This window comes from Bos mutus, chromosome 1, assembly GCF_027580195.1.
Source record: "Bos mutus isolate GX-2022 chromosome 1, NWIPB_WYAK_1.1, whole genome shotgun sequence".
Classification (NCBI taxonomy): domain Eukaryota; kingdom Metazoa; phylum Chordata; class Mammalia; order Artiodactyla; family Bovidae; genus Bos; species Bos mutus.
The window spans coordinates 137,551,974-137,579,571 of NC_091617.1; the positions used below are offsets into that span (position 1 = coordinate 137,551,974).

Sequence of the window (27,598 nt, forward strand, 5' to 3'; positions counted from 1 at the left end):
GAGTGGATTAAGAAACTGCAAGCAAGGGGAACCACTGATGTCTCTGAATTTTTTAGCCTAAGAATTTAAAGTTGTTGAACTAAATGGAAAACTCTGATATTTCCCTTGTTGTTTTTACAAATGAATTCCAGTCATTCTGAAGCATTTTTCAGGGTAGGCTATCGGAACCATTCCAACTTGTGTGTCAACAATCTTCTTGAAGTTGAGCTAGAACAGAAGTTTCATATCCACGTTGTAACTCATGTCCGTAAGAGTGACTGGCGAGAATCCTTGTATCTCATTGCTTTAATTCACACTTCTTGGTTTACTAGTAAATTGAACTTCTCTTCACCAAATGGAGTTTTAAAGTCCTTTTCTGGCAACTTCCCATCCATATCCTTTGTTGATTTTAAAAGTAGGAACTCCTTAGCTTTGCCGTTGTGCTGTTGCTGTTGTCTCGGTAGTTCATTTTTAAGAATTTTTGGATCTGCTAGACTTTGACATTGCCTTATAGATATGTCTCAAAAACTTACTGTATGCTTCATCAGTTCAGTTCAGTTCAGTTCAGTCTCTCAGTCGTGTCCCACTCTTTGTGACCCCATGAATCGCAGCACACCAGGCCTCCCTGTCCATCACCAACTCCCAGAGTTCCCTCAGACTCACGTCCATTGAGTCAGTGATGCCATCCAGCCATCTCATCCTCTGTCGTCCCCTTCTCCTCCTGCCCTCAATCCCTCCCAGCATCAGAGTCTTTTCCAATGAATCAACTCTTCTCATGAGGTGGCCAAAGTACTGGAGTTTCAGCTTTAGCATCATTCTTTCCAAAGATCATACATATTGTAATATATATCTGAAAGTTCTTTATTTCTCTCACTGAAGCTTAACTCCCCTCCTGTTATGTGTGGGCTGGACTTAGTGACTCTCTTCTAATAAATAGAGAATAGAAAGTAGAATAGAAATGGAAAAGCAATAACTTTATGGTGGAGAAAACTGGCAGACATCAATTAACCTAGTGACCAAAGCTGATGTCACCAGTATTAAGTCATGCTGACATCACACTTCTCCTGATAAAACTGTGATGAGACAGACACATCACTTTTATGGTATTCTTACAAAAATTGGTTTTTCCCCCAAACCCCATTGAATCAAGAGAAAATACTGGCCAAATCCAAACTGAATAACTTTTTATAAAATACCTGACCAGTATTCTTCAAAACCATCAGGAGCAACAAGGACATGTCTGATAAACTTAAAACTTTGATAAACTGGAAATGACTGAGTACAGTGTGGAATCTTCAGACATCAGTGAAAAAATGACTTACATTCAAATGAAGTTTAGTTGATAGTAATGTATCAATGATAATTTCTTAGTATTGATAAACGTACAATGATTATATAAGATAACACTGTGTATATGTGTGTGATCAGTCATGTCTGACTCTTTGCAACCCCATGGACGGTATCCCGCTATGCTCCTCTGTCCATGGAATGTTCCAGGCAAGAATACTAGAGTGGGTTGCCATTTCCTTCTGCAGGGGATCTTCCTGACCCAGGACTGAACCCACGTCTCTTGCATCTCCTGTATTGGCAGGCGGATTCTTTACCACTGTACTACCTGAGAAGCCCCAAGATAACACCAGAAAATACAAATTTTAGAATTTTTGTTCTATTATGTGAAAAATACCATCAAAATTTTGATAGCAATTGCACTGTATCTGTAGATTGCTTTGAGTAGGATGGACATTTTAAAAATATTATTTTTTTCCAACCCATGAGCACAAAATATCCTTCTATTTGTTTCTCTTCAACTTCTTTCATTAACATCGCAGTTCTCAGTGTACAGGTCTTTCACTCCTTGGTTAATAAAAGTGTGGGCATCTTTGTCTTGTTCTTGATTGTAAAGGAAAATCTTTCAGCTTTCCATGATTGTGTATGAACATGATGTTAGCTATGGGCCTGTCATATAAGCCCTTTATTATGTTGAAGTATGGTCCCTCTATACTCATTGTGTTGAGTGATTTTATTAGAAATGAATGTTGAATTTTGTCAAGTGTATTTTTCTGCATCTATTGAGATGATCATATGATTTTTATCCTTATTTTGGAAATGCAGTGTTTCACATTGACTGATTTGTGGATGTTGAACTATTCTTGCAATCCTAGAATAAATCCCAGTTGATCATGAATAAAAATAAATTAAAAAATTAAAATGTCCAGTTTTCACAAGTTATGAAACATGCAAATAAATAGGAAAAAATGATCCATATAGGAGAAAAACAGCATGCAAGATGAACTACCCAACAGAGCCCAGATGTCAGACTTAACACACAAGGATTTCCAAGTATCCATTTCAAATATGTTCAATGAACTACAGGAAACAGTATTTAAAGGAATAAAGCATGATAAAATGTCATACAAAATGGAGATTATCAGTTCAGTTCAGTCGCTCAGTCACGTCCGACTCTTGGCGACCCCACGGGCCACCGCACGCCAGGCTTCCTTGTCCATCACCAACTCCCAGGCCTTGCTAAAACTCAGGTCCATTGAGTCAGTGATGCCATCCAACCATCTCATCCTCTGTCATCCTCTTCTCCTCCTGCCTTCCATCTTTCCCTGCATCAGGGAATTTTCTAATAAGTTGGCTCTTTGCATCAGGTGGCCAAAGTATTGGAGCTTCAGCTTCAGCATCAGTCCTTCCAATGAATATTCAGGACTGATTTCCTTTAGGACTGACTGGTTGGGTCTCCTTGAAGTCCAAGGTACTCTCAAGAGTCTTATCCAACACTATAGTTCAAAAGCATCAGTTCTTCGGCACTCAGCTTTCTTTATGGTCCAACTATTACATGCATATATGATTACTGGAAAAACCTTAGCTTTGACTAGACAGACCTTTGTCGGCAGAGTAATGTCTCTGCTTGTTAATACGCTGTCTAGATTAGTCACAGGTCTTCTTCCAAGGAGCAAGTGTCTTTTAATTTCATGGCTGCAGTCACCATCTGCCATGATTTTGGAGACCAAAAAAATAGTCTCCCACTGTTGCCACTCTTTCCCCAATCTATTTGCCATGAAGTGATGGGACCGGAGGCCATGACTTCATTTTCTGAGTGTTGAGTTTTAAGCCAGCTTTTTCACTCTCCTCTTACATCAAGAGGCTCTTTAGTTCTTCCTTCTTCCATAAAGGTGGTGTCATTTGCATATCTGAGGTTATTGGTATTTCTCCTGGCAATCTTGATTCTAGCTTGTGCTTCATCAGCTTGGCATTTTTTTTAAATTTTATTTTATTTTTAAACTTTACATAATTGTGTTAGTTTTGCCAAATACCAAAATGAATCCACCACAGGTATACATGTGTTCCCCATCCTGAACCCTCCTCCCTCCTCCCTCCCCATACCATCCCTCTGGGTCGTCCCAGTGCACTAGCCCCAAGCATCCAGTATCATGCATCGAACCTGGACTGGCATCTCATTTCTTACATGATATTTTACATGTTTCAATGCCATTCTCCCAAATCTTCCCACCCTCTCCCTCTCCCACAGAGTCCATAAGACTGTTCTATACATCAGTGTCTCTTTTGCTGTCTCGTACACAGGGTTATTGTTACCATCTTTCTAAATTCCATATATATGCGTTATTATACTGTATTGGTGTTTTTCCTTTTGGCTTACTTCACTCTGTATAATAGGCTCCAGTTTCATCCACCTCATTAGAACTGATTCAAATGTTTTCTTTTTAATGGCTGAGTAATACTCCATTGTGTATATGTACCACAGCTTTCTTATCCATTCATCTGCTGATGGACATCTAGGTTGCTTCTATGTCCTGGCTATTATAAACAGTGCTGCGATGAACATTGGGGTACACGTGTCTCTTTCAATTCTGGTTTCCTCAGTGTGTATGCCCAGCAGTGGGATTGCTGGATCATAAGGCAGTTCTATTTCCAGTTTTTTAAGGAATCTCCACACTGTTCTCCATAGTGGCTGTACTAGTTTGCATTCCCACCAAGAGTGTAAGAGGGTTCCCTTTTCTCCACACCTTCTCCAGCATTTATTATTTGTAGACTTTTGGATCGCAGCCATTCTGACTGGTGTGAAATGGTACCTCATAGTGGTTTTGATTTGCATTTCTCTGATAATGAGTGATGTTGAGCATTTTTTCATATGTTTGTTAGCCCTCTGTATGTCTTCTTTGGAGAAATGTCTATTTAGTTCTTTGGCCCATCCACGCACATATGGACACCTTATCTTTGACAAAGGAGGCAAGAATATACAATGGATTAAAGACAATCTCTTTAACAAGTGGTGCTGGGAAATCTGGCCAACCACTTGTAAAAGAATGAAACTAGAACACTTTCTAACACCATACACAAAAATAAACTCAAAATGGATTAAAGATCTAAACGTAAGACCAGAAACTATAAAACTCCTAGAGGAGAACATAGGCAAAACACTCTCTGACGTACATCACAGCAGGATCCTCTATGACCCACCTCCCAGAATATTGGAAATAAAAGCAAAAATAAACAAATGGGACCTAATTAACCTTAAAAGCTTCTGCACATCAAAGGAAACTATTAGCAAGGTGAAAAGACAGCCTTCAGAATGGGAGAAAATAATAGCAAATGAAGCAACGGACAAACAACTAATCTCAAAAATATACAAGCAACTCCTACAGCTCAACTCCAGAAAAATAAATGACCCAATCAAAAAATGGGCCAAAGAACTAAACAGCCTGGCATTTTGCATAGTGTACTCTGCATAGAAATTAAATTAAAAAGGTGACAATATACAGCCTCGATGTACTCCTTTCCTGATTTGGAACCAGTCTATGTTCCAAGTCCAGTTCTAACTGTTGCTTCCTGACCTGCATACAGATTTCTCAAGAGGCAGGTAAGGTGGTCTGGTATTCCCATCTTTGAATAATTTTCCACAGTTCATTGTGATCTATACAATCAAAGGCTTTGGGAAGTCAATAAAGCAGAAATAGATGATTTTCTAGAACTCTTTTGCTTTTTTAATGATCCAGCGGATGTTGGCAATTTGATCTCTCGTTCCTCTGCCTTTTCTAAATCCAGCTTGAACATTTGGAAGTTCTCAGTTCATGTACTGTTGAAGCCTGGCTTGGAGAATTTTGAGCATTACTTTGCTAACATGTAAAGCAAGTTCAATTGTGCGGTAGTTTGAACATTCTTTGGCATTGCCTTTCTTTGGGATTGGAATTAAAACTGACCTTTTCCAGTCCTGTGGCCATTGCTGAGCTTTCCAAATTTGCTGGCATAATGAGTGCAGCACTTTCACATCATCATCTTTTAGGATTTGAAATCGCTCAGTTGGAATTCCATCACCTCTACCACCTTTGTTCGCAGTGATGCTTTAAGGCCCACTTGACTTCCCACTCCAGGATGTCTGATGCTAAATAAGTGATCACACCATCATGGTTATCTGGTCATGAAGATCTTTTCTATATAGTTCTTCTGTGTGTTCTTGCCACCTCTTAATGTCTTCTGCTTCTGTTAGGTCCATCCCATTTCTGCCCTTTATTGTTCCCATTTTTGCATGAAATGTTCCCTTGGTATCTCTAATTTTCTTGAAGAGATCTCTAGTTTTCCCCATTCTACTGTTTTCCTCTATTTCTTTTTAATTTATTTATTTATTTTTTGGGAGGCTAATTACTTTACAATATTGTATTGGTTTTGTCATACATTGACATGAATCTGCCATGGGTGTACATGTGTTCTCCATCCTGAACCCCCCTCCCACCTCCCTCCCCATCCCATCCCTCTGGGTCCTCTATTTCTTTGCATTGATCACCTCAGAAGGCTTTCTTATCTCTCCTTGCTATTCTTTGGAACTTTACATTCAGATGGGCATATCTTTCCTTTCTCCTTTGCCTTTAGCTTCTCTTCTTTTCTCAGCTATTTGTAAGGCCTCCTCAGACAACCATTTTGCCTTTTTGCATTTCTTTTTCTGGGGATTATCTTGATCACTGCCTCTTGTACAAAGTCACGAGTCTCTGTCCACAGTTCTTTAGGCATTCTGTCCATCAAATCTAATCCCTTGAATCTATTTGTCACTTCCACTGTAAAATCATCAGGGATTTGATGTAGGTCATACCTGAAAGGGTGACAATATACAGCCCTGACATACTCCTTTTCCTATTTGGAACCAGTCTGTTGTTCCATGTTCAGTTCTAACTGTTGCTTCCTGACCTGCATATAGGTTTCTCAAGAGGCAGGTCAGGTGGTCTGGTATTCCCATCTCTTTCAGAATTTTTCACAGTTTATTGTGATCCACACAGTCAAAGGCTTTGGCATAGTCAATAAAGCAGAAACAGATGTTTTTCTGGAACTCTCTTGCTTTTTCCATGATCCAGCAGATGTTGGCAATTTGATCTCTGGTTCCTCTGCCTTTTCTAAAACCAGCTTGAACATCTGGAAGTTCACAGTTCACGTACTGCTAAAGCCTGGCTTGGAGAATTTTGAGCATTACTTTACTAGCGTGTGAAATTAGTGCAACTGTGCGGTAGTTTGAGCATTCTTCAGCATTGCCTTTCTTTGGGATTGGAATGAAAACTGACCTTTTCCAGTCCTGTGGCCACTGCTGAGTTTTCCAAATTGGCTGGCATATTGAGTGCAGCACTTTCACAGCATCATCTTTCAGGATTTGGAATAGCTCAACTGGAATTCCATCACCTCCACTAGCTATGTTCGTAGTGATGCTTTCTAAGGCCCACTTGACTTCACATTCCAGGATGTCTGGCTCTAGGTGAGTGATCACACCATCATGATTATCTTGGTCGTGAGGATCTTTTTTGTACAGTTCTTCTGTGCATTCTTGCCACCTCTTCTTAATATCTTCTGCTTCTGTTAGGTCCACACCATTTCTGTCCTTTATCTGCTTAATTATAGCACCCTTGTTTCTCCTACAAAACAACCATTCTAACAGCTTCCCTGGTGACTCAGCAGTAAAGAATCTGCCTGCAATGCAGGAGATGTGGGTTCAATCCTGGGTCAGGAAGATCTCCTGCAAAAGGAAATGTCAGCCCATTCCAGTATTCTTGCCTGGAAAATCCCATGGACAGAGAGGCCTAATGGGCTATAGTCCATGGGGGTTGCAAGAGTTGGACACAATTTAGCGACTAAACTGCTACCACTATCCACAGTTTAAACCAATTTAAAGAGCTAGTCTAGGAACTCAACTCATATATATTTTTCCTGTGGGGGAAAAATCTTCAGCAATAGCTTATACAAATCAGTCATGTTCAAAGTACTGCCCTCAGTGAACCTAATTATCCTAACTTTCTAAATAACTGTTCATAAACTTTCGTAACCTCACTTTTAAGAAAGAGACTTCCTGTACTTGATGGCTGTAAATAAATGAATCCCAAAAGGTTTAGGCAGATTGTAAAAGAAGGATAGTGTTACATATGGGCAAACATTAACAAATGAAAATAATAGCATTATAGTAATAACAATTCTTTAAGCATTATAAATAAATATGTACAGTCATTAGCGCTGAATCTAAACACCTGTTAATTATTCATAAGTGTTTCCAATCCTAACAAAATATCCCACAGTAAACAGAGGCTACAAACTGAGATTCAGTGGAAAAATTCTCAACCTCATTCAATCTAAATTTTCTAGGAGTGTCTCCCAAAGATTACTCATCACACTTATACATCCTTCACTATAATTTATAATTCTCTGTTATTCTTTCCACTTTAGGTTTAGCAATAGACATTTCATTACTAGATAAGCCCATTTGATTCAGATACAACCAAGGTAATCAATAAATTCATAATATGGTAGTTATCCTTAGCTAGAATTTGCTGAGTAGTTAGTAATCTTTGCAAGGAGAGCTGACCTTCTCCTACATTTCTATATTTGGGAGGTGTTAGCTTCTTAAAGTTTTGCCTGAGTCAGATATCATTTTTGTAAGATTGCTAAGATATTATAGCAATACTGTCTGATATTCCTATGATTCTTTATACAACATGAGGAGCAGTTTTTTTCGAAAAAAGTTTAATGGAGTCACAACTGAGACAAAAGTGGGTTCCATAGCCTCAGTTTTCTAGTGACATCCATCTGATTTGGCAAGCAAATATAGATTCTTGTCACAAGGAATCAAAAATTACATACAGTTTTCCTGCTATATGTAATTCCAAAGACTTAAATAATGAGCTGCATAAAACAAATCTATTCTCCATTCAAATGACATGATGTAATATCTTCCTGAGATACCATGTAACTATAATCATGAATAAATTTTATATTTGTCTATTTTTAACTGACCATAATAATAATAAATGTGAAGAGAAATTTAGATATGTATCTTGAATTCATTCCAAAGCTCAATATTGATTTTTCTCTAACTGGAGAAAATTACATCAAAAAGAGCAAGAAAATTTCTCCTGAGGAACAGGAATCCTATCACCTTTGATTTTACACCCTAAGGGCTATTACACAGTCATGGGCAAAGAGATGTTCAATAAAGCAAAATTTTAAAAAATTCATTCATAACATATCTTTGTGGGTTTTTATCTGGTTTTGGTTTTTGGAGGGAATCAGGGAAGGAGGTGATTGAGGAAAGATAATAGGTGAATTGGGAAAGACCACCAGGGCAGAAAAACAGTTAACAATGAAAAAAAAAAAAAAAAAACACTGAAGAACCTAGAAATGCATAATCTCAAGAGTGACTAAAAGGGCAGGATGGATGGGGATCTGCCCTAGGTAGATCTAACTGTAACAGTGTTCTCTCCCATTTGGGAGAGATAAGAACAAAAAAGGAGTAATAACCCTGATGAAAATCCCAACACATAATCCCTATTGTGCTTACTTTTCCCTACCAGAGAAAAGGTAACTTTCTACTTTATCTTCTTTAGAAGAATGAAGTAGGCACAATCTTTAACACTGCTGATAGCTCTGAACTACTTTAGTTGATTTGCATACAATGATTATTTACTTAATTAACAAGCTCTCAGCTAAATTGTCCTTTCAACCCTTAACAAGTTGAAAATTATATAAGATTCCTCTTCAAAGGAAAGGAAATTTTCCCAAATAGGATCTATTGCTAACAACAGAATACAATTTTCCACTTGGTTTCTTGTACTGAGATTTAATCTGGTTCCATGATGAGGAAGGAGAAATTCTTTTGGAACAGAGCTCAAAGAAATCTCAGATGTAGCTATCACTGAAAACCCAGAATTTTTAAAATTTAAGTATCCTTAAAGCTAATACTTTTAGTAAATATTCTTAAAGGCAATAAGAAGACAAAAAATAAAAGAAAGCTACATATTCCCCACAGAGGTGGAAGTTAACCTTAAAAAAAATAAATAAAGCAGAGTGATTAGAATTACAAATGCTTTATGTAATAGGCTAGCAGAAATGTTATCAAAATTTAATGTTTATGATACATCAGGAACTTTCCCTTGTGGTTCAAGAAGAAAAAATCTAAGTCAACCAGTTAATCTATGAATAAAGAGAATTTTTGAAATCAATTTAATGAATATATCACATTTCCAACCTAAAAGATCTTCTTTACACTATTCACAGAATAGCTAACATTTAAAAAGGACAAATGAGTGGATGTAGTAAGTAAATGAGCCTAAAAACAAAATGCACTGTATCTCAAGGTAGCAAAATGAATAAGGCGCCTGGAATGGCCCATGCCCACTCACCAGATATCCGACTTTGTGTCATAGCCTTGATGTTTCAGAGCCTCCGGGCTCATATAATGGGGAGTTCCAGTTAAAGTGGTGGCTAGATCACAGGATCCCATTAGGAGTCGAGAAACTCCAAAATCCCCTTGAAATAATAATTAACTTCTATGAATACTTAAAACATGAAAACCAGTACTGTACTGGAAATTAACAACAATGTGTCTAATTTGACAATTTTAATACACAATTATTCATACCATGTTGAAGAAAAAGTTATACATTTTAAATTATATAATATTGGTGAAAAGCTTTAAAAATAAAAGCCTTGTAGGAGAAAGAAGAGTTTGATGATAGGAAAGTGAATTATGTAAGCTAAAACTGCTTTTTTTTCCTGGTATTAGGGAAAACCAACAACTTGAAACAAAAAGATATTTCAAGTCTGAGTAACAACAAACAGAATGATTCTGGAAGCACTGAATATATGATCTGCAATTTTATCTGAGTGAGGGGGGAATTTGTTCTTCATTTACAATAAAGAAAATTTAAATAAAAAACCTGAGACTTTTCAAGAACATGACTATAAAAACTTGAATCCACCAGTTTCAGTATAATTGCTTAATTTGTCTATGGTTTTATGTCTTCCCCTCTAAGAACATCTTACGTGAAGATCAAACAATTCTGTAACTGTTAGGAGTATAGATACAGTTCTAAAGGAGAACTCGCTATATCAACACTTTAATAATCTGTGATAACTCCTAATTGCTTATGATAAAATAAATGTGGGAGTAGGAAAACTATAGTAATCAAACTAGTAAAACAAGTCTAATCATTTGTTAATGGTTAGTGCTTGGCATGGAATAGGAACTCAAAAGACATTTGTTGGATCTACTAATAAATAGCAAATGTTTTATACCTCAGTTTCTATCAGATAATCAGAAACAATTGGTCTTTTTGCTGTTGTTGTTGTTGGGCACAACCAATAAAGCACAAAAATTTAAGAAGTTTGAATAAACCAATGATTATTCTACTACTTTTAGTTACTTTATATTTTAATTTGATAGATAATAATAAAATCTAGAATGCACTCTTTCATGGAATACATATTTTAAAATCTTACCAATTTTAAGTTTATTATTTTTCAGAAATATATTCTTTGATTTCAAATCTCGATGAAGTATCTTCCTACAGAAGGAATAAAAGGATATTCAAATTAATGCAAATATAAAATTTTAAAATCCAAATATAAGTAACATATATGAATGAATGTGAAGTAATTCACACATAAATATACATTCCCAGAGATATATCTTTCAATGTTTGAAAGCTTCAAAGCCACAACATTGTTTAATATCACTGAGAAAATCAGTTTCAAAACAGATACAGGGAAACATGTAGCTGAAAGAAGTGTGATGTACTTCCAGATTTTATCATGCTTTTATACCCAGTTCACAGAGCAGTTATCACAAAGCTTTATAATCTATTATATACCATATATAATGTATTACATGGTATATATATCATATATGCATAATATATATATTAAATATTATAATCCAATTGTTCACATTTTATATACATGTGGGAAAAATGTTGATGATGGTATTTAATAATAGATAACATTTAAGTAAACAAGCAATGTAAATTATGTCAGTGAAAATTTCATTTCTGAAATTACGAAAACCAGACAACTAGAAAACCTTTGTCTAAAAAAACACCTAAAAATGCTGAGTAAAGTATATGAGTGTCTTCATATATAAACAGCTGAGTCCACAAGAAAATGAGGCAAATCCTTGGGGATTAAGCACAAATAAAACTGAAAATCAGAGGGAGCAATAGGTGCTAATTTCTTAGCAGCCCAAGGAACTCAGAACCCACAGAAGCCAAGACCTTGAGCCCATGTAATGTGGAGAGTTGGAACTAACAGAAATGTATAAAGTCAGAATCCCATATGTAGAACATATCTTAAGAGAAAATATAATTCAAGAAACACTCATTCACAAGTAAACAAAATCATAAGCTTATCTGTACAGATCTGAACTTTGAGAGGAGGAAAAAAAATATCTCCCTTCATATTTTTTAACCATGTGTCTGCTCACTTACATTTGGAATTCAAATATGCTCTATGGCTCTATGGCTTTAGGACATCCCAACCCAAGAAATTAACATAAAAGTTGGTTCTCTGCTGTTAATAATCTCCTAGGGCATCTGGCAGAAGCAAATGCAAACTGAGTCAGCAGATAATATATAATAAAATTAAACCCCTGAGAAATTTCAGATAACTTAATAGGATACAAACTATAAAATGAATGTATTTCAAATGATTAAAACAATAAAGAATAGAAAACATGAAACAGAAACAGAATACTATCCAAAAAAAGAGATGATGCTGATTTGAAAAACAACCAAATAGAATATCTAGGCAGAAAATGTGATCATGACATAAAAACTCAAGACTGAGACCTCAGCTTTCAACTGTGATGGGATTCCCTGTTGGCTCAGATGGTAAAGCGTCTGCTTGCAATGTGGGAGACTGGGGTTCGATCTCTGGGTCAGGAAGGTCCCCTGGAGAAGGAAATGGCAACCCACTCCAGTACTCTTGCCTGGAAGATCCCATGGATGGAGAAGCCTAGCAGGCTACAGTTCATGAGGTCGCAAAGAGTCGGACACGACTGAGCAACTAACACACTTTCAACTGTGATGAAGTAAGTTTATACCACACTAAATCACCCACCTTCAACAGTTGTACAGAGGACACTGTAAAATTTAAACAATGTAAAGTGTGAGTAAGTTTTTTAAAACAACTCTCTGAAGATATCAGAGATCAGTCAAGGTGAACAAAGGTAGGCAGCACTTGAGGGCCCAGAACCTAAAACAAGGGAGATACATGGAGGTGAGCACTTCCCACAGCATTTTCCTCTGGGGCACGGGCAGAAGCAGAGTGTTGTGGCCAGAGCTTGCAACAGTTTCACTGGGTTTGGAAAACAAAATCCTAGAGCTACAAAGGCAGCCAGGACTCAAGGAGTACATTCTCCAGAGAAAAGGGAACAAAAGTAAGTCTGACATTCTGAATGGGTTTTAACCTAAGGCACTTGCTGAATCCTAAGAAGCTCAGGGGCAAGACATTTAGGAGAAAGTAGCTGCTAAGAGGCAGAGCTTTCAGCAGATTCACAAAGCTGAGGAGGGGTCTAGGTAAACAACTAAAGTCTTCAGCTGAATACCCTGAATACTGGAAATAAAAGCAAACGAAACAGACCAGTCCTCAGAAACCTAGCCTTAAATATCTCAGTCCTAAATGTATTAAGGTGATCTGCAACTACTATCAGCCAGAAAAAAAATCATATCCTCTTGAGAGGAACATAATATCACCCAACATGTCTGCACTATTTTACATATATTGATTGTCCAGTAGTCCCTCAAAAATGACCAGATAAGCCAAGAGACAAGACCAAACCAAAAACAAACAACAACAAAAAGAAACAAATCCATATGTGATCCATCTATTGGAATTGTTGGACATGGATTTTAAAGTAACTATGATATGTTCAAGTAAATAAATGACACAATGACAGAACTAGATTCTATAAAGAGTTGAATGTCAATTTTAAGACTAAAACAAATATAATTACCAAAATTAAGAATTCAGTACATATGTATGAAAACAGATAAGAAATAGCAAAAAAGATTTAGAAACTGGAATAATGGTTAGTGAAAAATGCAGTTCAAGTATTGAAAAGGCGATCATGCAACCACCTCCAAAGGACTTATGCCAGCATGCCATGCCTTCCCAGGAGGGCTGCTGTCAGTGTCCCTGACCCCGCAGCAGGCCACTGTTGACCCACGCCTCTGCCAGAGACTCCAAAAACACTCACAGGAGAGGATGAGGGCACATCCTGCTACTACACCATCTTTGGAAAGGTGGAGATTTCTGACAAAATGTGGTCCCCTTGAGAAGGAAATGGCAAACCACTTCAGCCTTCTTTCCTTGAGAACCCTATGAACAGTATGAAAAGGCAAAAAGATATGAGACTGACAGGTGAACTTCCTAGGTCAGTAGATGTCCAATATGCTACTGGGGAAGAGCAAAGAAACAGCTACAGAAGGAATGAAGAGGCTGAACCAAAGAGGAAATGACACCCAGTTGTGGATGTATCTGGTGGTGAATGTAAAATCCCATGCTGTAAAGTACAATATTGGACTGGAATGTTAGGTCCATGAATCAACGTAAATTGGAAGTGGTCAACCAGGCCCAGTGTCAACCACCCCAAGAGTGAACGTGAGATATTAGCAATCAATGAACTAAAATGGATGGAAATATGCAAATTTAATTCACACGACCATTATATCTATTACTAAGATATAAGTAATAAGATCTACTATTAAGATATGTCTAAGGCAAGAATCCCTTAGACAAAATGGAGTAGCCCTCTTGTCAACAAAAAGAGCCTAAAATGTAGTACTTGGGTGCAGTCTCAAAAACAACAGAATGATCTTGGTTCATTGCCCAGGCAAACCATTCAGTGTCACAGTAATCCAAGATATGGCCCAGCCACTGAGGCCGAGAAGATGAAGTTGAACGGTTCTATGAAAACCTACAAGACCTTCTAGAACTAACACCAAAAAGCCCTTTTCATCACAGGGGACTGGAATGCAACAGTAGGAAGTCAAGAAATAACTGGGGTAACAAGTTTGACCTTGGAGTAAAAAACAAAGCAGGGCAAAGGCTAACAGAGTTTTGCCAAGAGAACGCACTGGTCATAGCAAACACCCTCTTCCAACAACACAAGAGAAGACTACACATGGACATCACCAGATAATCAATACTGAAATCAGATTGATCATACTCTTTGCAGCCAAAGATGGAGAAGCTCTATACAGTCAGGAAAAAACAAGACCAGGAGCTGACTGTGGCTCAGATCATGAACTCTTTATTGCCAAACTCAGACTTAAATTGAAGAAAGTAAAACCACTAGGCCATTCAGGTATGACCTACAACAAACCCCTTATGATTAGATAGTGGAAGTGAGAAATGGATTCAAGGGATTAGATCTATAGACAGAGTGCCTGAAGAACTATGGGTGGAGGTTCATAACATTGTACAAGAGACAGTGATCAAAATCATCCCCAAGAAAAAAAGAACTGCAAAAAGGCAACATGGTTGTCTGAGGAAGCCTTACAAATAGCTGAGGAAAAGAAGAGAAGTGAAAAGCAAAGGAGAAAAGGAAAGAAATATCCAACTGAATGCAGAATTCCAAAGAACAGCAAGAAGAGATAAGAAAGCCTTCCAAAGTGAAAAATGTAAAGAAAGAAAAAAAAAAAAAAAAACAGAATGGGAAAGACTAGAGATCTCTTCAAAAAATTAGGGATACCAAGGAAACATTTCATGCAAAGATGGGCACAATAAAGGACAGAAACAGCAAGGACCTAACAGAAGCAGAAGATACTAAGAAGAGGTGGCAAGAATACACAGAACTATACAAAAAAGGTCTTAATGACCCAGAAGACCATGATGGTGTGATCACTCACCTAGCATCAGACATCCTGGAGTGCAAAGTCAAGTGGGCCCCAGGAAGCATCACTATAAACAAAGCTAGTGGAGGTGATGGAATTCCAGTTGAGTTCTTTGAGATCCTAAAAGATGATGCTGTTTAAGTCCTGTACTCAATATGCTAACATTTTGGAAAACTCAGCAGTAGCCACAGAACTGGAAAAGGCCAGGTTTCCTTTCAATCTTAAAGAAAGGTAATGCCAAAAAATGTTCAAACCACAGCACAATTGCACTCATTTCACATGCTAGCAAGGTAAGGCTCAAAATCCTACAAGTTAGGCTTCAGCAGTACTTGAACAAAGAATTTCCAGATGCACAAGCTGAGTTTAGAAAAGGCAGAGGAACCAGAGACCAAATTGCCAACATCTAGTGGATCATAGAAAAAAGTAAGAGAATTCCAGAAAAACATCTACTGCTGCTGAATTGACTATGCTAAAGCCTTTGATGTGTGGCTCACAAAAAACTGTGGAAAATTCTTCAAGAACTGGGAATACCAGACTACTTTACCTGCCTCTTGACAAATCTGTATGCAGCTCAAGAAGCAACAGTTAGAACCCAACATGGAACAATGGACTGGTTCCAAATTGGGAAAGGAGCACATCAAGGCTGTGTATTGTCATTCTGCCTATATAACTTCTAGGCAGAGTTCATCATGTGAAATGCTGGGCTGGAGGAAGCACAAGCTGGAATCAAGATTGTCGGGAGAAATATCAATGACCTCAGATATGCAGATCACACCACCCTTATGGGAGACAGTGAAGAGGAACTAAAGAGCCTCTTGATGAAAGTAAAAAATGAGAGTGAAAAAGTTGGGTTAAAACTCAACATTCAAAAAACTAACAACATGGCATCCGGTTTCATCACTTCGTGGCAAATAGATGGGGAAACAATGGCAAGAGTGACAGACTTTATTTTCTTGGGCTCCCAAATCACTGCAGATGGTGATTGCAGCCATGAAATTAAAAGGTGCTTGTTCCTTGGAAGAAAAGCTATGACCAGCCTAGACAGCATATTAAAAAGTAGAGACATTACTTTGCCAACAAAGGTCCATATTGTCAAGCTATGGTTTTTCCAGTAGTCATGTACAGATGTGAGAGTTGGACCATAAAGACCGAGGGTCGAAGAATTGATGTTTTCGAACTACGGTGCTGGAGAAAACTCTTGAGTCCTTTGGACTGCAAGGCAATCTAACCAATCAATAATAAAGGAAATCAATCTTCAATATTCATTGGAAGGACTGATGCTGAGGCTGAAGCTCCAATACTTTGGCCACCTGATATTAAGAGCAAACTCATTGGAAAAGACCCTAATGCTGGGAAAGATTGAAGAGAGGAGAAGGAAATAACAGAGAATAAGACGGTTGCATGGCATCACTCTGAGCAAACTCCAGGAGATAGTGAAGGACAGGAAGTGAAATGCTGCAGTCCTTGGCGTCACAGAGAGTCAGACACAAGTTTGCAACTGAAGAACAACAAAATTGAAAAATAATATTGATACTTAGACTAGGAAAGTAGGTGATGAGTTTTAGATATAACACAGTAACAGCTACCACATATATAAAAACGTAAATAAGAAAATCACCACCAGGTATTTTATGAACAAGACAAACATTATGTTGGAAAGCAGTTATGGGAAGTAACTGGCTGGAGCTGTTGTAACAGAGCAATTATTTCTATGCAACAAACCAGATATCAAGCTACTTGACTAAGGTTTTCTTAAGTATAATTTATTGACTTTGTGGTTACAGTAAGCAAAAATAAATCCAGAAAAAAAGTCCTGTCATGTACTTCGTTAGTATCCTTTCCTTTGAAGTATATAGAAATCAAATCCAAGAAATGACAAGGTGACTAGCAATTCAAGCAGCTGATATAAAATCTTTCTTCTAAAGATAGCTTTCAAATAGCTCTCCACATATGTCCCTGTCATTTCTATGTTTCATGATTCCCAAGAGATTTAAGTGCCCTGATTAAGACTGGATGACAGTGGTGATCAAATCCATGGTTGAGCTTTTGCCTCCATCAGGCTATTCTCCATACACAGCCTCCAGGACCACGGCAGTGTGAGGTCTGTGGAGGCAGCTACAGCAGGGTTTTCTCAGGCCCTGAGCCAGAGTAGGACTGTGGAGATGGTATGGACAGTTCAGTTTTCATTTCCCCTTAAGTCCTTATCTGAGTAGTTTCTGAAAATTTAGCTCCGCCCTACAGACCTGTTTATCTGACAGGGTCTCAGGGTGGCCTGCAGATTCTTCTTGCCAAAGGTGCTGGCATAAGCAATGGCTCTGTGGTGATACGTGGACCAGGCAACCCCTGTTGCTGGTCTCTGCCACATGGCCACTGTCCTAGATACTGAGGCTCACGCCTGGCTTCCTCATCAGTGTCCTGGGCACCCAGGACCATGATGAGCCTCTATGTTGTAAGCCAGGGGTGATGTCAGGTCCTTCTCGAATGCAGCTACAAAGTAGGAGTTGCTGACACCTGGCAATGGAGTGGGGTCTCCTTGGAAAAAGTGACCTAAGGACATCCTCAAGAAGTGGGAGGATGAAAGAAAGATTCCTGCCAAAAGAAGGCAGGAATCCTCCACAGCACCACACACACAACTTCTCTCTACTTTCCCATCTCTAGACCTGGGGAAGCATGCCTCCATCCCCCGTCACATTTACGGACCTGGATTCCCAAGTAGGTCCTTCCCCTAGGAGCCTCACTATGTTAAAAATCAATTCCTCACACGATCTTTTGGGAAACAACCATTCGGGCTTCCCAGATGGTGCTAGTGGTAGAGTATCCGCCTGCTAATACAGGAGACATAGGAGACACAGGTTCGATCTCTGGGTCAGGAAGATCCCCTGGAGAAGGGCATGGCAACCCACTCCAGTATTCTTGCCTGGAGAACCCCATAGACAGAGGAGCCTGGCAGGCTACAGGCTGTAGGGTCGCAAAGAGCTGGACACGACTGAAGCAACTTGGCATGCACCAAGCTCACTGGGGAAAGGTGTGAGCTGCTAGGTGAGGAGGCACTCATCTTACAGAAAGTGCCCCAAGCTTGTTCTCCCCTCCACTGTGAAAGCAAAAGCGATGTCAGCAAATGAGTTCTCTTCAGAGAGGCTGCTCTGTACTTCATCTTAGAAAATCTAGGCTAATTGAACAGAATCCGCTTCGATAGAAATGAGTTGGGGTGGGGGGAGTTTGTTTTGTTTTGTGGTTTCTGTGTTATCTCTGGGGGCAAAAAAGGAGAAGCAAGACATTGTCTCTGTCCCCCAAGGATTTCCTTCATGCCCAGTTCTGCTGTGGTATCCAGAGAAGATGATATTTCAAAGACTGGCCATTTAATTGAACCAAAGAGAAGAAAGGCTTTGAGTGCCTCATATACTGGTCCAGCTTATGGAGCATTGTGGGAGTTGGTGACAAGCCTCACAGGATACAAACACCTTTAACAAACTTAGAGCTGTCTATGTGCCAGAGGTTCAGGCCCAGGGGGAGGAAGGAGTTTTAGTGCTACATTCTCAAGATAGCTTTCAGTGAACTGTGAATATTTTCAGCTTTTAATATCATTATAAGTGTGTATGCCATATGCCATAGATTTAGAATATTACAAATGTATAAATAAACCAAATTAAATTAAGCACAGGAAAGCTCCAAAGGAGTAAACAAAACCTTCATTTCTTCTGTAACCTCATTCTTCCTAGTTTTTCTAGGGTCTTCTTTATATCTTCTGCCCCTGCACTGTATTAGTCAGAGTTCTCCAGAGAAACAGAACCAACAGAAGATATAGATATGGATATAATACAAATGGAGATTTATTACAAGGAACTGGCTCATGCAAAGATGGAGGCTGAGAAGTCCCAAGATTTGCTGTCAACAGGCTGAAGACCCAGGAAGTTGTTCAGTCACTAAGTCATGTCCAATTCTTTGCATGGACTGCAGCATTCCAGGCTTCCCTGTCCTTCACCATCTCCCAGAGTTTGCTCAAACTCATGTCCATTGAGTTGGTGATGTCATCCAACCAGCTCATCCTCTGTTGCCCCCTTCTCCTCCTTCCTTCCATCTTTCCCAGGATCAGATTAGTTCAATGAGTCAGCTCTTCACATCAGGTGGCCAAAGTACTGGAGCGTCAGCTTCAGCACCAGTCCTTCCAATGAATATTCAGGGTTGATTTCCTTAGGATTGACTGGTTTGATCTCCTCACAGTCCAAGAGACTCTCAAGAGTCTTCTCCAACACCACAGTTCAAAAGCATCAGTTCTTCAGTCTCAGCGTTCTATATGGTCCAACTTTCAAAGTCATACATAACTACTGGAAAAACCACAGCTTTGAGTATATGGACCTTTGTTTGCAAAGTGATGTCTCTGCTGTTTAATATACTGTCTAGGTTTGTCCTAGTTTTTCTTCCAAAGAGCAAGTGTCTTTTAATTTCATGGCTGAAGTCACTGTCCACAGTGGTTTTGGAGCCCAAGAAAATAAAATATGCCACTGTTTCCATTTTTTCCCCATCTATTTGCCATGAAGTGATGGAACTGGATGCCATGATCTTAGTTTTTTGAATGTTTTAAGCTAGATTTTTCACTCTCCTTTCACCTTCATTCAGAGGCTCTTTAGTTCCTCTTCACTTTCTGCCATTAGAGTGGTATCATCTGAGGCTGTTGATATTTCTCCTGGCAATCTTGATTCCAGCTTGTGATTCATTCAGCCTAGCATTTTGCATGATGGTTGATTCCAATATCCTCCTATCAATGGTTGTTCAGCAGATAGTTGTGATTTTTATATTCTCAAAGGAGAAGATGAGTGCATATTTTTCTACTCCACCATCTTTTTTGCTTGATGAAGACCCAGGAAAGCTGATAGTCTAATTCAGTCCTAGTCTGAAGACCTGAGACAAGGTGAGTCAATGAACTAAGTCTCTCAACCGAAGGGCAGAAGACAGGGTGAGACATCCCAGCTCCTCAATGAGGCAGGAAAATGGGAGCAAATTCCTTCTTTCTCTGCATTTCGTTTGTTTGGACTTTCAAGGGACTGGATATGTCCAACCACACTGGAGAGGACAGTCTACAGATTCCACCAACTCAAATGCTAATCCCATCTGGAAACTGCCTTACAGACACACCCAGAAGCAATGTTTAATCTGGGCATCTAACAGCCCTCCCAAACTGACACATAAAATTAACCATCACATGCACTAAAGTAATTCTCAAGGCACTGGCAACAGAGGAACCTAATTTATCTTCTTCTTTGTTCCAAAGTAATCTTCTGAAATTATTTGTAAGCAGAATTTTCAAAATACGTTTGAATATGTGCTCTAGACCATAAGAGGGAAAGGCTGGAATAATGCTTGTAAATAAATCTTTTATTGGTTATAGTTGAAAGATTTAAGTAGAAGGTTGAGGGAAACATTGTGATAGGCTGTATTCTTGTTCCCAAATATTTGCATCTCTTGTGCCTGGCAGTGAGTGTCCCCCTTGGGAGGAACAGGCACCTCCACTGGACTTGGTTGTTTGACTTGCTTGGATCCATGGCATGCAAACAGATCAGGCAAATATCAAGTCTGAGCAGAGTCTTAAAGAACCACTGAGTGTTTCCCGTAACTTTCTTGCTTTTTCTCTGCCAACAGAAAGCATGAGCTGCTCCTTCAGTGTAGACAGTGAGACAGGAAGACTTAAAGTGGATCTGCAGCTGCCAATAGGCAACAAAAGCAAGAACTGACTGTCCTAAGTCACTGAGTTAGGGTTTTGTGTTAACATAGCATAAGGAAGGAGTTTCAGGGCTATACCTTCAAGGTAGCTTTGAATGAACTGTGAATACTCACACATCATTATTCATGTGTCCATGCCATGTGCTAAAAGAATCATTCTTTTGGGTTTAAATTGTTTTTAATATTTTTTTGTTTTTAATTTTTGTCAGCTTGATTACTATGTGTCTTGATGTGTTCCTCCTTGGGTTTATCTTGCCTGGGAGTCTCTGTGTTTCAGGACTTGATTGACTATTTTCTTTCCCATGTTTGGGACGTTTTCAGCTATTATCTCTTCAAATATTTTTCAGGTCCATTCTCTCTTTCTTCTCCTTCTGGGACCCCTATAATACAAATGTTGGTAGATTTAATGTTGTCCCAGAGGTCTCTTAGGCTGTCTTCTTTTTTTTTTTTCATTCTTTTTCTATATTCTGTTCTGTGGCAATGATTTCCACCATTCTGTCCTCCAGGTCATTTGTTTTTTCTTCTGCCTCAATTATCCTGCTATTGATTCCTTCTAGCATATTATTCATCTCTGTTTGCTCTTTAGTTCTTCTAGGTCATTGGCAAACATTTCTTGCATCTTCTCTATTGTTTCCTGAGATCCTGGATCATCTGCACTACCATTATTCTGAATTCTTTAGTTGTTTTTCTGGGGTTTTATGTTATGCCTGCATCTGGGACATAACTTTCTGCTTTTTCATCCTGATTAACTTTCTGTAATGTGGTATTTTTTCTAGCTGCTGTGGGATTGTGGTTCTTCTTGCTGCTTCTGTCTGCCCTCTGATTTGTCGTTGTTTAGTCACTCAGTTGTGTCTGACTCTTTGCAGCCCAACAGACCTCAGCACACCAGCTTTCTCTGTCCTTCACCATCTCCCAAAGCTTGCTCAAACTCATGTCCATCAAGTCGGTGATGCTGTCCAACCATCTTACCCTTTGTTGCCCCCTTCTCCTCCTGCCTTTCATCTTTTCCAGCATCAGGGTCTTTTCCAATGAGTCAGGTCTTTTCCAATGAGTTGGGTCTTTGCATCAGGTGGCCAAAGTATTGGAGCTTCAGCTTCAGCATCAGTCCTTTCAATGAATATTTAGGACTGATTTCCTTTACAATTGACTGGTTTGATCTCCTTGCCATCCAAAGGACTCTCAAGAGTCTTCTCCAGCACCACAGTTTGAAGGCATCAATTCTTTGGCATTCAGCCTTTTTTATTGTCCAGCTCTCACATCCATACATGACTACTAGAAAAACCATAGCTTTGACTATATGGACATTTGTAGGCAAAGTAATGTCTCTGCTCTCATGGAGGAGGCTAAGAGGCTTGTGTAAGCTTCCTGACAGGAGGGACTGGTGATGGAAAAATGGTCTTGCTTTGGTGGGCAAGGTCTTGTTCAGTAAAGCTTTAATCCAGTTATCTGCTGATGGGTGGGGTTACACTCCCTCCCTGGTAGTTGTTTGGCCTGAGGCGACCCAGCCCTGGGGTCTGCAGACTCTTTGGTAGGGCTAATGGCTACCTTCATGAGGGCTTACACCAAAGGGACCTTCAAGGACTGCTGCAGCCAGTGCCCCATCCCTGTGGTATGCCCTTGCCGAGCCACATCTCCACAGGAGACCCTCCAACACTAGTAGGTGGCTTTGGTTCAGTCTCCTGTGGGGTCACTGCTCCTTTCCTCTGGGTCTTGGTGCATGCAAGATTTTGTTGTGCCCTCCAAGGCTGGAGTCTCTGTTTCCCCCAGTCCTGTGGAAGTCCTGTAATCAAATCCCACTGGCCTTCAAGGTCAGTCCCTTTGTTAGACCCCCAGGCTGTGAAGCCTGACATGGAATTCAGAACCTTCACAATAGTGGGAGAAGTGCTTTGGCATTATTGTTCTCCAGTTTGTGGGTCATCCACCCAGTGGGTATAGGATTTGATTTTATCATGATTGCCATCACCTGGCTGTGGCTTCCTGTTTGTCTTTGGATGTGTAATATCTTTTTTTGCTGGGTTCCAGCATTCTCTTGTATATGGTTGTTCAACATCTAGTTGTGATTTTGGTGCTCTTGCAGGAGGAGATAAGTCCATATCCTTCTACTCTGCCATCTTGAACCAGAAGAAGTTAGGCTTTATTTTTTGTTTTATTATTTTGTTGTTTAGTCACTAAGTCATGTCCAACTCTTTTGCAACCCCATGGACTATAGCCTACCAGGCTCCTCTGTCCATGGGGTTTCCCAGGCAAGAATGGGTTGTCATTTCCTTCTCCAGAGAATCTTCCCAACTCTTAATATCATTTAATAAGTGAATCAATAAATTTAAGTATAAAATTGAAATTTCTCCATCTGTAGAGAAAAACTTTGCAATAACTGGTTACAAAAAAAATAATGAAAGATGTATCATTTATTATCTGAATCACAAATTATGGTATTTCAGATCTATATATCCATAAATACCCAAATATTTAGCCTTATTTAATGACTTTCTTAGAATGCTGAAGGATTCAAAACAAATTTAAATCCTCTCTTTAAAGGATTATTTTAAACTCATTTATTTTAACTACTACTTAGCCAACCCAAAATACATCAAAAATGTTTGGGTTCCTAAATCAACCAGATTTCACTTTTGTATTTTGTACACTGAACATCAAAGTTGGCATCTTTATAGGTGCTGTTTTCCCTATGTCTAAGTTAACAAACATGCCAAGGAATGGTAGAGAAAATAAAAGGAATACAAATATAACTGTATGTACACAGAAGTCTTATATTCAGCAGTTTTGGTGGTTTATTAAAAGATTGTTTCATATTCTTTTATCATTGTCTCTTAGGATAGTTTGACACCATTCAAAAGATTGTTGTGAATTGTCAATAGAGTCAGTGGCTGTCTTATCAAGCATGTGTTTCAGAAGATATAGATAATCAGCAGAAGAAGGAGCACCAAATAATTAATTACTTTTTATGCCATCAGAAAGCACAGATGACACATTTAAACTATTTGACATTCATGGATTTCCAGGCCTTGGTGTACCCTACAAACTTCCACTTCTGTTTAAGAAGACTGTTACCATTCCTAAGTTGAAAGCTAACATGGATCCCTCAAAGCATCTACTTCTATTTGTCTATGTATGTTCATCTTTTCAAATGCATTCTTATCATATTATGGGTCTATAAAACATTTAACATCTAAAACATCTTGCTTTTGACCTGTAGGAAAAATAGTATAACATTAAAAAAAAATTGAGGCCAATATTGCAAAGGTAAATTATAAATAGTTGAACCCATATAGCCTACTTTGACTGTCTTTATCAGATACTTAATGTCAAAACTGACTTTTGGTCTGAACATATATCTTCTGCCTTAATTCCTTAGCTCATCTCGTGAGTGAGCACATTTAGATGTGCACTGACACACTCCAAAGTAACCCCACAATCTATATGCAGCATGCTAGGGTATTCACAGCTCAAGCCTGCTGGAAGATGTAATAAATTGTAATAAATGTATAAATAAAAATAGTATGCTAAAGGCACCAAAGAAATGCTTATGGCTCACAGGATAGGATCAGATATAGAGAAATATGTTTAGTACAAGTTTCTGTTTTGTATTTAAAGTCAGTGCAATTTTTAGAACAACAAAAAAGGTAATCAAGTAAATCCTCTAGGTATAATCATTTGACAGTTTTTTCATAAAAAAAAAAGCGTATCATAGATGTCTAAGTATAGTCATTTACCTTTGGACTTGCCTCCTTTTCATGGAAGCAAGTTCCATGAAACTTGCTTTCCAAATTTCCCAAACTACCTCCCAAATTTCATTTTTCATGTTCAGACATGACTGTGAAAAAAACCCTGTTGCCTCAGTAACAAATGAACATACCTTTCATGCATGTAGTCAACTCCCAGCAACAGCTGGATAAACCATTCTATTATCTGACTCTCTGGAAAGGTTTTTCCAGCTTCTTTATATTCTTGAATTTTACAGTCCAGATCTCGACCCTGAAACAAAACAGTGTGTGTGTGTATATACATATATTTATGTTTCCATTAAGGGCTTCCCTGGTGGCTCAGAGGTTAAAGCATCTGCCTCCAATGCTGGAGACCTGGGTTTGATTCCTGGGTCGGGAAGATCCCCTGGAGAAGGAAATGGCAACCCACTCCAATATTCTTGCCTGGAGAATCCCATGGACAGAGGAGCCTGGCAGGCTACAGTCCATGGAGTCGCAAAGAGTCAGACACAGCTGAGTGACTTCACTTTCACTTTCAGTTATTAATACTATCACTGCAAGACCTCTCAACTTGGCCAAAAGCTGCCAGCCTCTGGAGCCCTCTTCTTAACTAGGCATCCCCTTTGGTCAAAAAAGACTTCAACAAATGTTAACGTATTTCTAACAGCTCGAAGTCACATTCCTAGGATGACCATAGTCCCCCATAATGTGCCTGTTTGAGAAAACTCAAGGCTGCCAAAAAAATTGTTCCAGCCACACCTCAAGATGGAGCCCCTGTTCCCTACTCACTGGGGAGGGCAGGAGCCCAACTTCAATAAGTGCCAGCTAGCAAAATCAAATGGTTCGGAGGAACCAACTGCCTTCCCACTTTCTGAGTCATATTTCAGCTCCCTGAATGCTTAGGCCCCTGCCTGCATTCCCTCCTCTGCCTCCACTCCATTGTTGTTCAGTCACTACGGCATGTCCAACTCTTTGTGACCCTATGGACTGCACCACACCAGACTTCCCTGTCCTTCACTATCTCCCAGAGTTTGCTCAAATTCATGCCCATTGAGTAGGTGATGCCATCCAACCATCTCATCTTTTGCCACCCTCTTCTCTGGCCCTCAGTCTTAGGGTCAGCATTAGGGTCTTTTCCAGTGAGTCAGCTCTTTCCATCAGGGCTGCCAAAGTACTGGAGCTTCAGCTTCAGCATCAGTCCTTCCAATGAATATTTAGGGTTGTCTGGTTTGATCTCCCTGCAGTCCAAGGGACTCTCAAGAGTCTCCTCTAGCACCACAGTTGAAAAGCATCAGTTCTTCAGCGCTCAGCCTTCTTTATGGTCCAACTTTCAAATTCATATATGACTACTGGAAAACCACAGCTTTGACTATAGGGACCTTTGTCAGCACTGTGTCCATTTTATGTGGACTTTATCCATTCCATTACTCTCCCTTTAAATTGCCTACTCACTTCGTGCACAGCACAGTAGAGCTCAGTTCTTTCTACTCCCATCAGTGTTTACTGAAGAAACTCTGTATTTAGCACTTTGTCTCACGCCAGAACAAAATCCTTCTAAAGGGTATTAGCTTTTATTATATTACCTAAATATTACCTAAAAATTGTTTTTATTATGTTACATTACATATTAATATGTACCCACATAAAACTAGGAATAATTCCCTTATGCTTAGAATTTTACATAACTATAAACCCCCCAGAAAAACATCTATTTCTGTTTTATTGACTATGCCAAAGCCATTGACTGTGTGGATCACAATAAACTGTGGAAAATTCTTAAACAGATGGAAATACCAGACCATCTGACCTGTCTCTTGAGAAACCTATATGCAGGTCAGGAAGCAACAGTTAGAACTGGACATGGAACAACAGACTGGTTCCAAATAGGAAAAGGAGTACGTCAGGGCTGTGTATTGTCACCCTGCTTATTTAACTTATATGCAGAGTACATCATGAGAAACACTGGGCTGGAAGAAGCACAAGCTGGAATCAAGATTGCTGGGAGAAATATCAATAACCTCAGATATGCAGATGACACCACCCTTATGGCAGAAAGGGAAGAGGAACTAAAAAACCTCTTGTTGAAAGTGAAGGAGGAGAGTGGAAAAGTTGGCTTAAAGCTCAACATTCAGAAAACGAAGATCATGGCATCTGGTCCCATCACTTCATGGGAAGTAGATGGGGAAACAGTGGAAACAGTGTCAGACTTTATTTTTGGGGGCTCCAAAATCACTGCAGATGGTGATTGCAGCCATGAAATTAAAAGATGCTTACTCCTTGGAATAAAAGTTATGACCAACCTAGACAGCATATTAAAAAGCAGAGACATTACTTTCCCAACAAAGGTCCGTCTAGTCAAAGCTATAATAATAATATAATTGACACTTCAAAGTGAAATGTCAAAAGAAGGGTGTACACAAACACTCTTCTCAGGTAGACACATAAGAATAACAAATGTACTAGTTTTTAGCATTAAGCAAAGGACATATTCTACTGACAAGAGGACAGAATGCCAAAAAATTAAATTAATTGGAGAGCTGGGTCTTATTCTCCTTAAGTTATTCCCCACCCTGAAGTTTTCATTCTGCATGTTTATCTGTAAGAAAAGCTATTTGTCTTGTATTTACTTTGTTCTTTAATAAACACTCTGTAGATTTTCTTAGGATTTAATTAAGGTGGTCAAACCACTCACAAATTAAGACACAAGGAATTTCATACAAAAAGAAAGAAACCATTTTTTGTGAAGTAGTCTGATTTTAATTGAGCAATATGAAAAGCATTTATTTCTTTTGTTAAGCCATCATCGAAGTAAAAATCAAATGTTTTGGATGAAATGTCACAGTTTGGTTTCACAAGTTCTTATTACAGTATCTGTAGGCCCGTTCTGTTTCCTTGACTTTGTATTTGAGAAATATTTAACAATGACTTTTATTGCTAAAGCCACTCTAATGAGAAGGTTCAAGGAGACTTTAACTTGAGCCAATATTAATGTTGTTCTAAGTCTATGCCACAGACAGAAAA

At 38.9% G+C, this 27,598-nt stretch overlaps 1 protein-coding gene across 12 annotated transcripts in view; it reads right to left on the reverse strand.

The window, feature by feature from the left end:
- NEK11 (NIMA related kinase 11) overlaps window positions 1-27,598 on the reverse strand; it is a 278,743-nt gene that overhangs the window by 184,485 nt on the left and 66,660 nt on the right. For 11 of the 12 annotated variants that reach the window (XM_070376305.1, XM_070376287.1, XM_070376269.1 and 8 more), the window contains 3 exons: window positions 24,730-24,848; window positions 10,750-10,814; window positions 9,651-9,777 (listed from right to left, as the gene is read on the reverse strand). In XM_070376305.1, the coding sequence (XP_070232406.1) occupies window positions 9,651-9,777; window positions 10,750-10,814; window positions 24,730-24,848 (311 nt within the window). The remainder of the gene's footprint in view (window positions 1-9,650; window positions 9,778-10,749; window positions 10,815-24,729; window positions 24,849-27,598) is intronic. The other variant, XM_070376296.1, reaches the window with a different exon arrangement.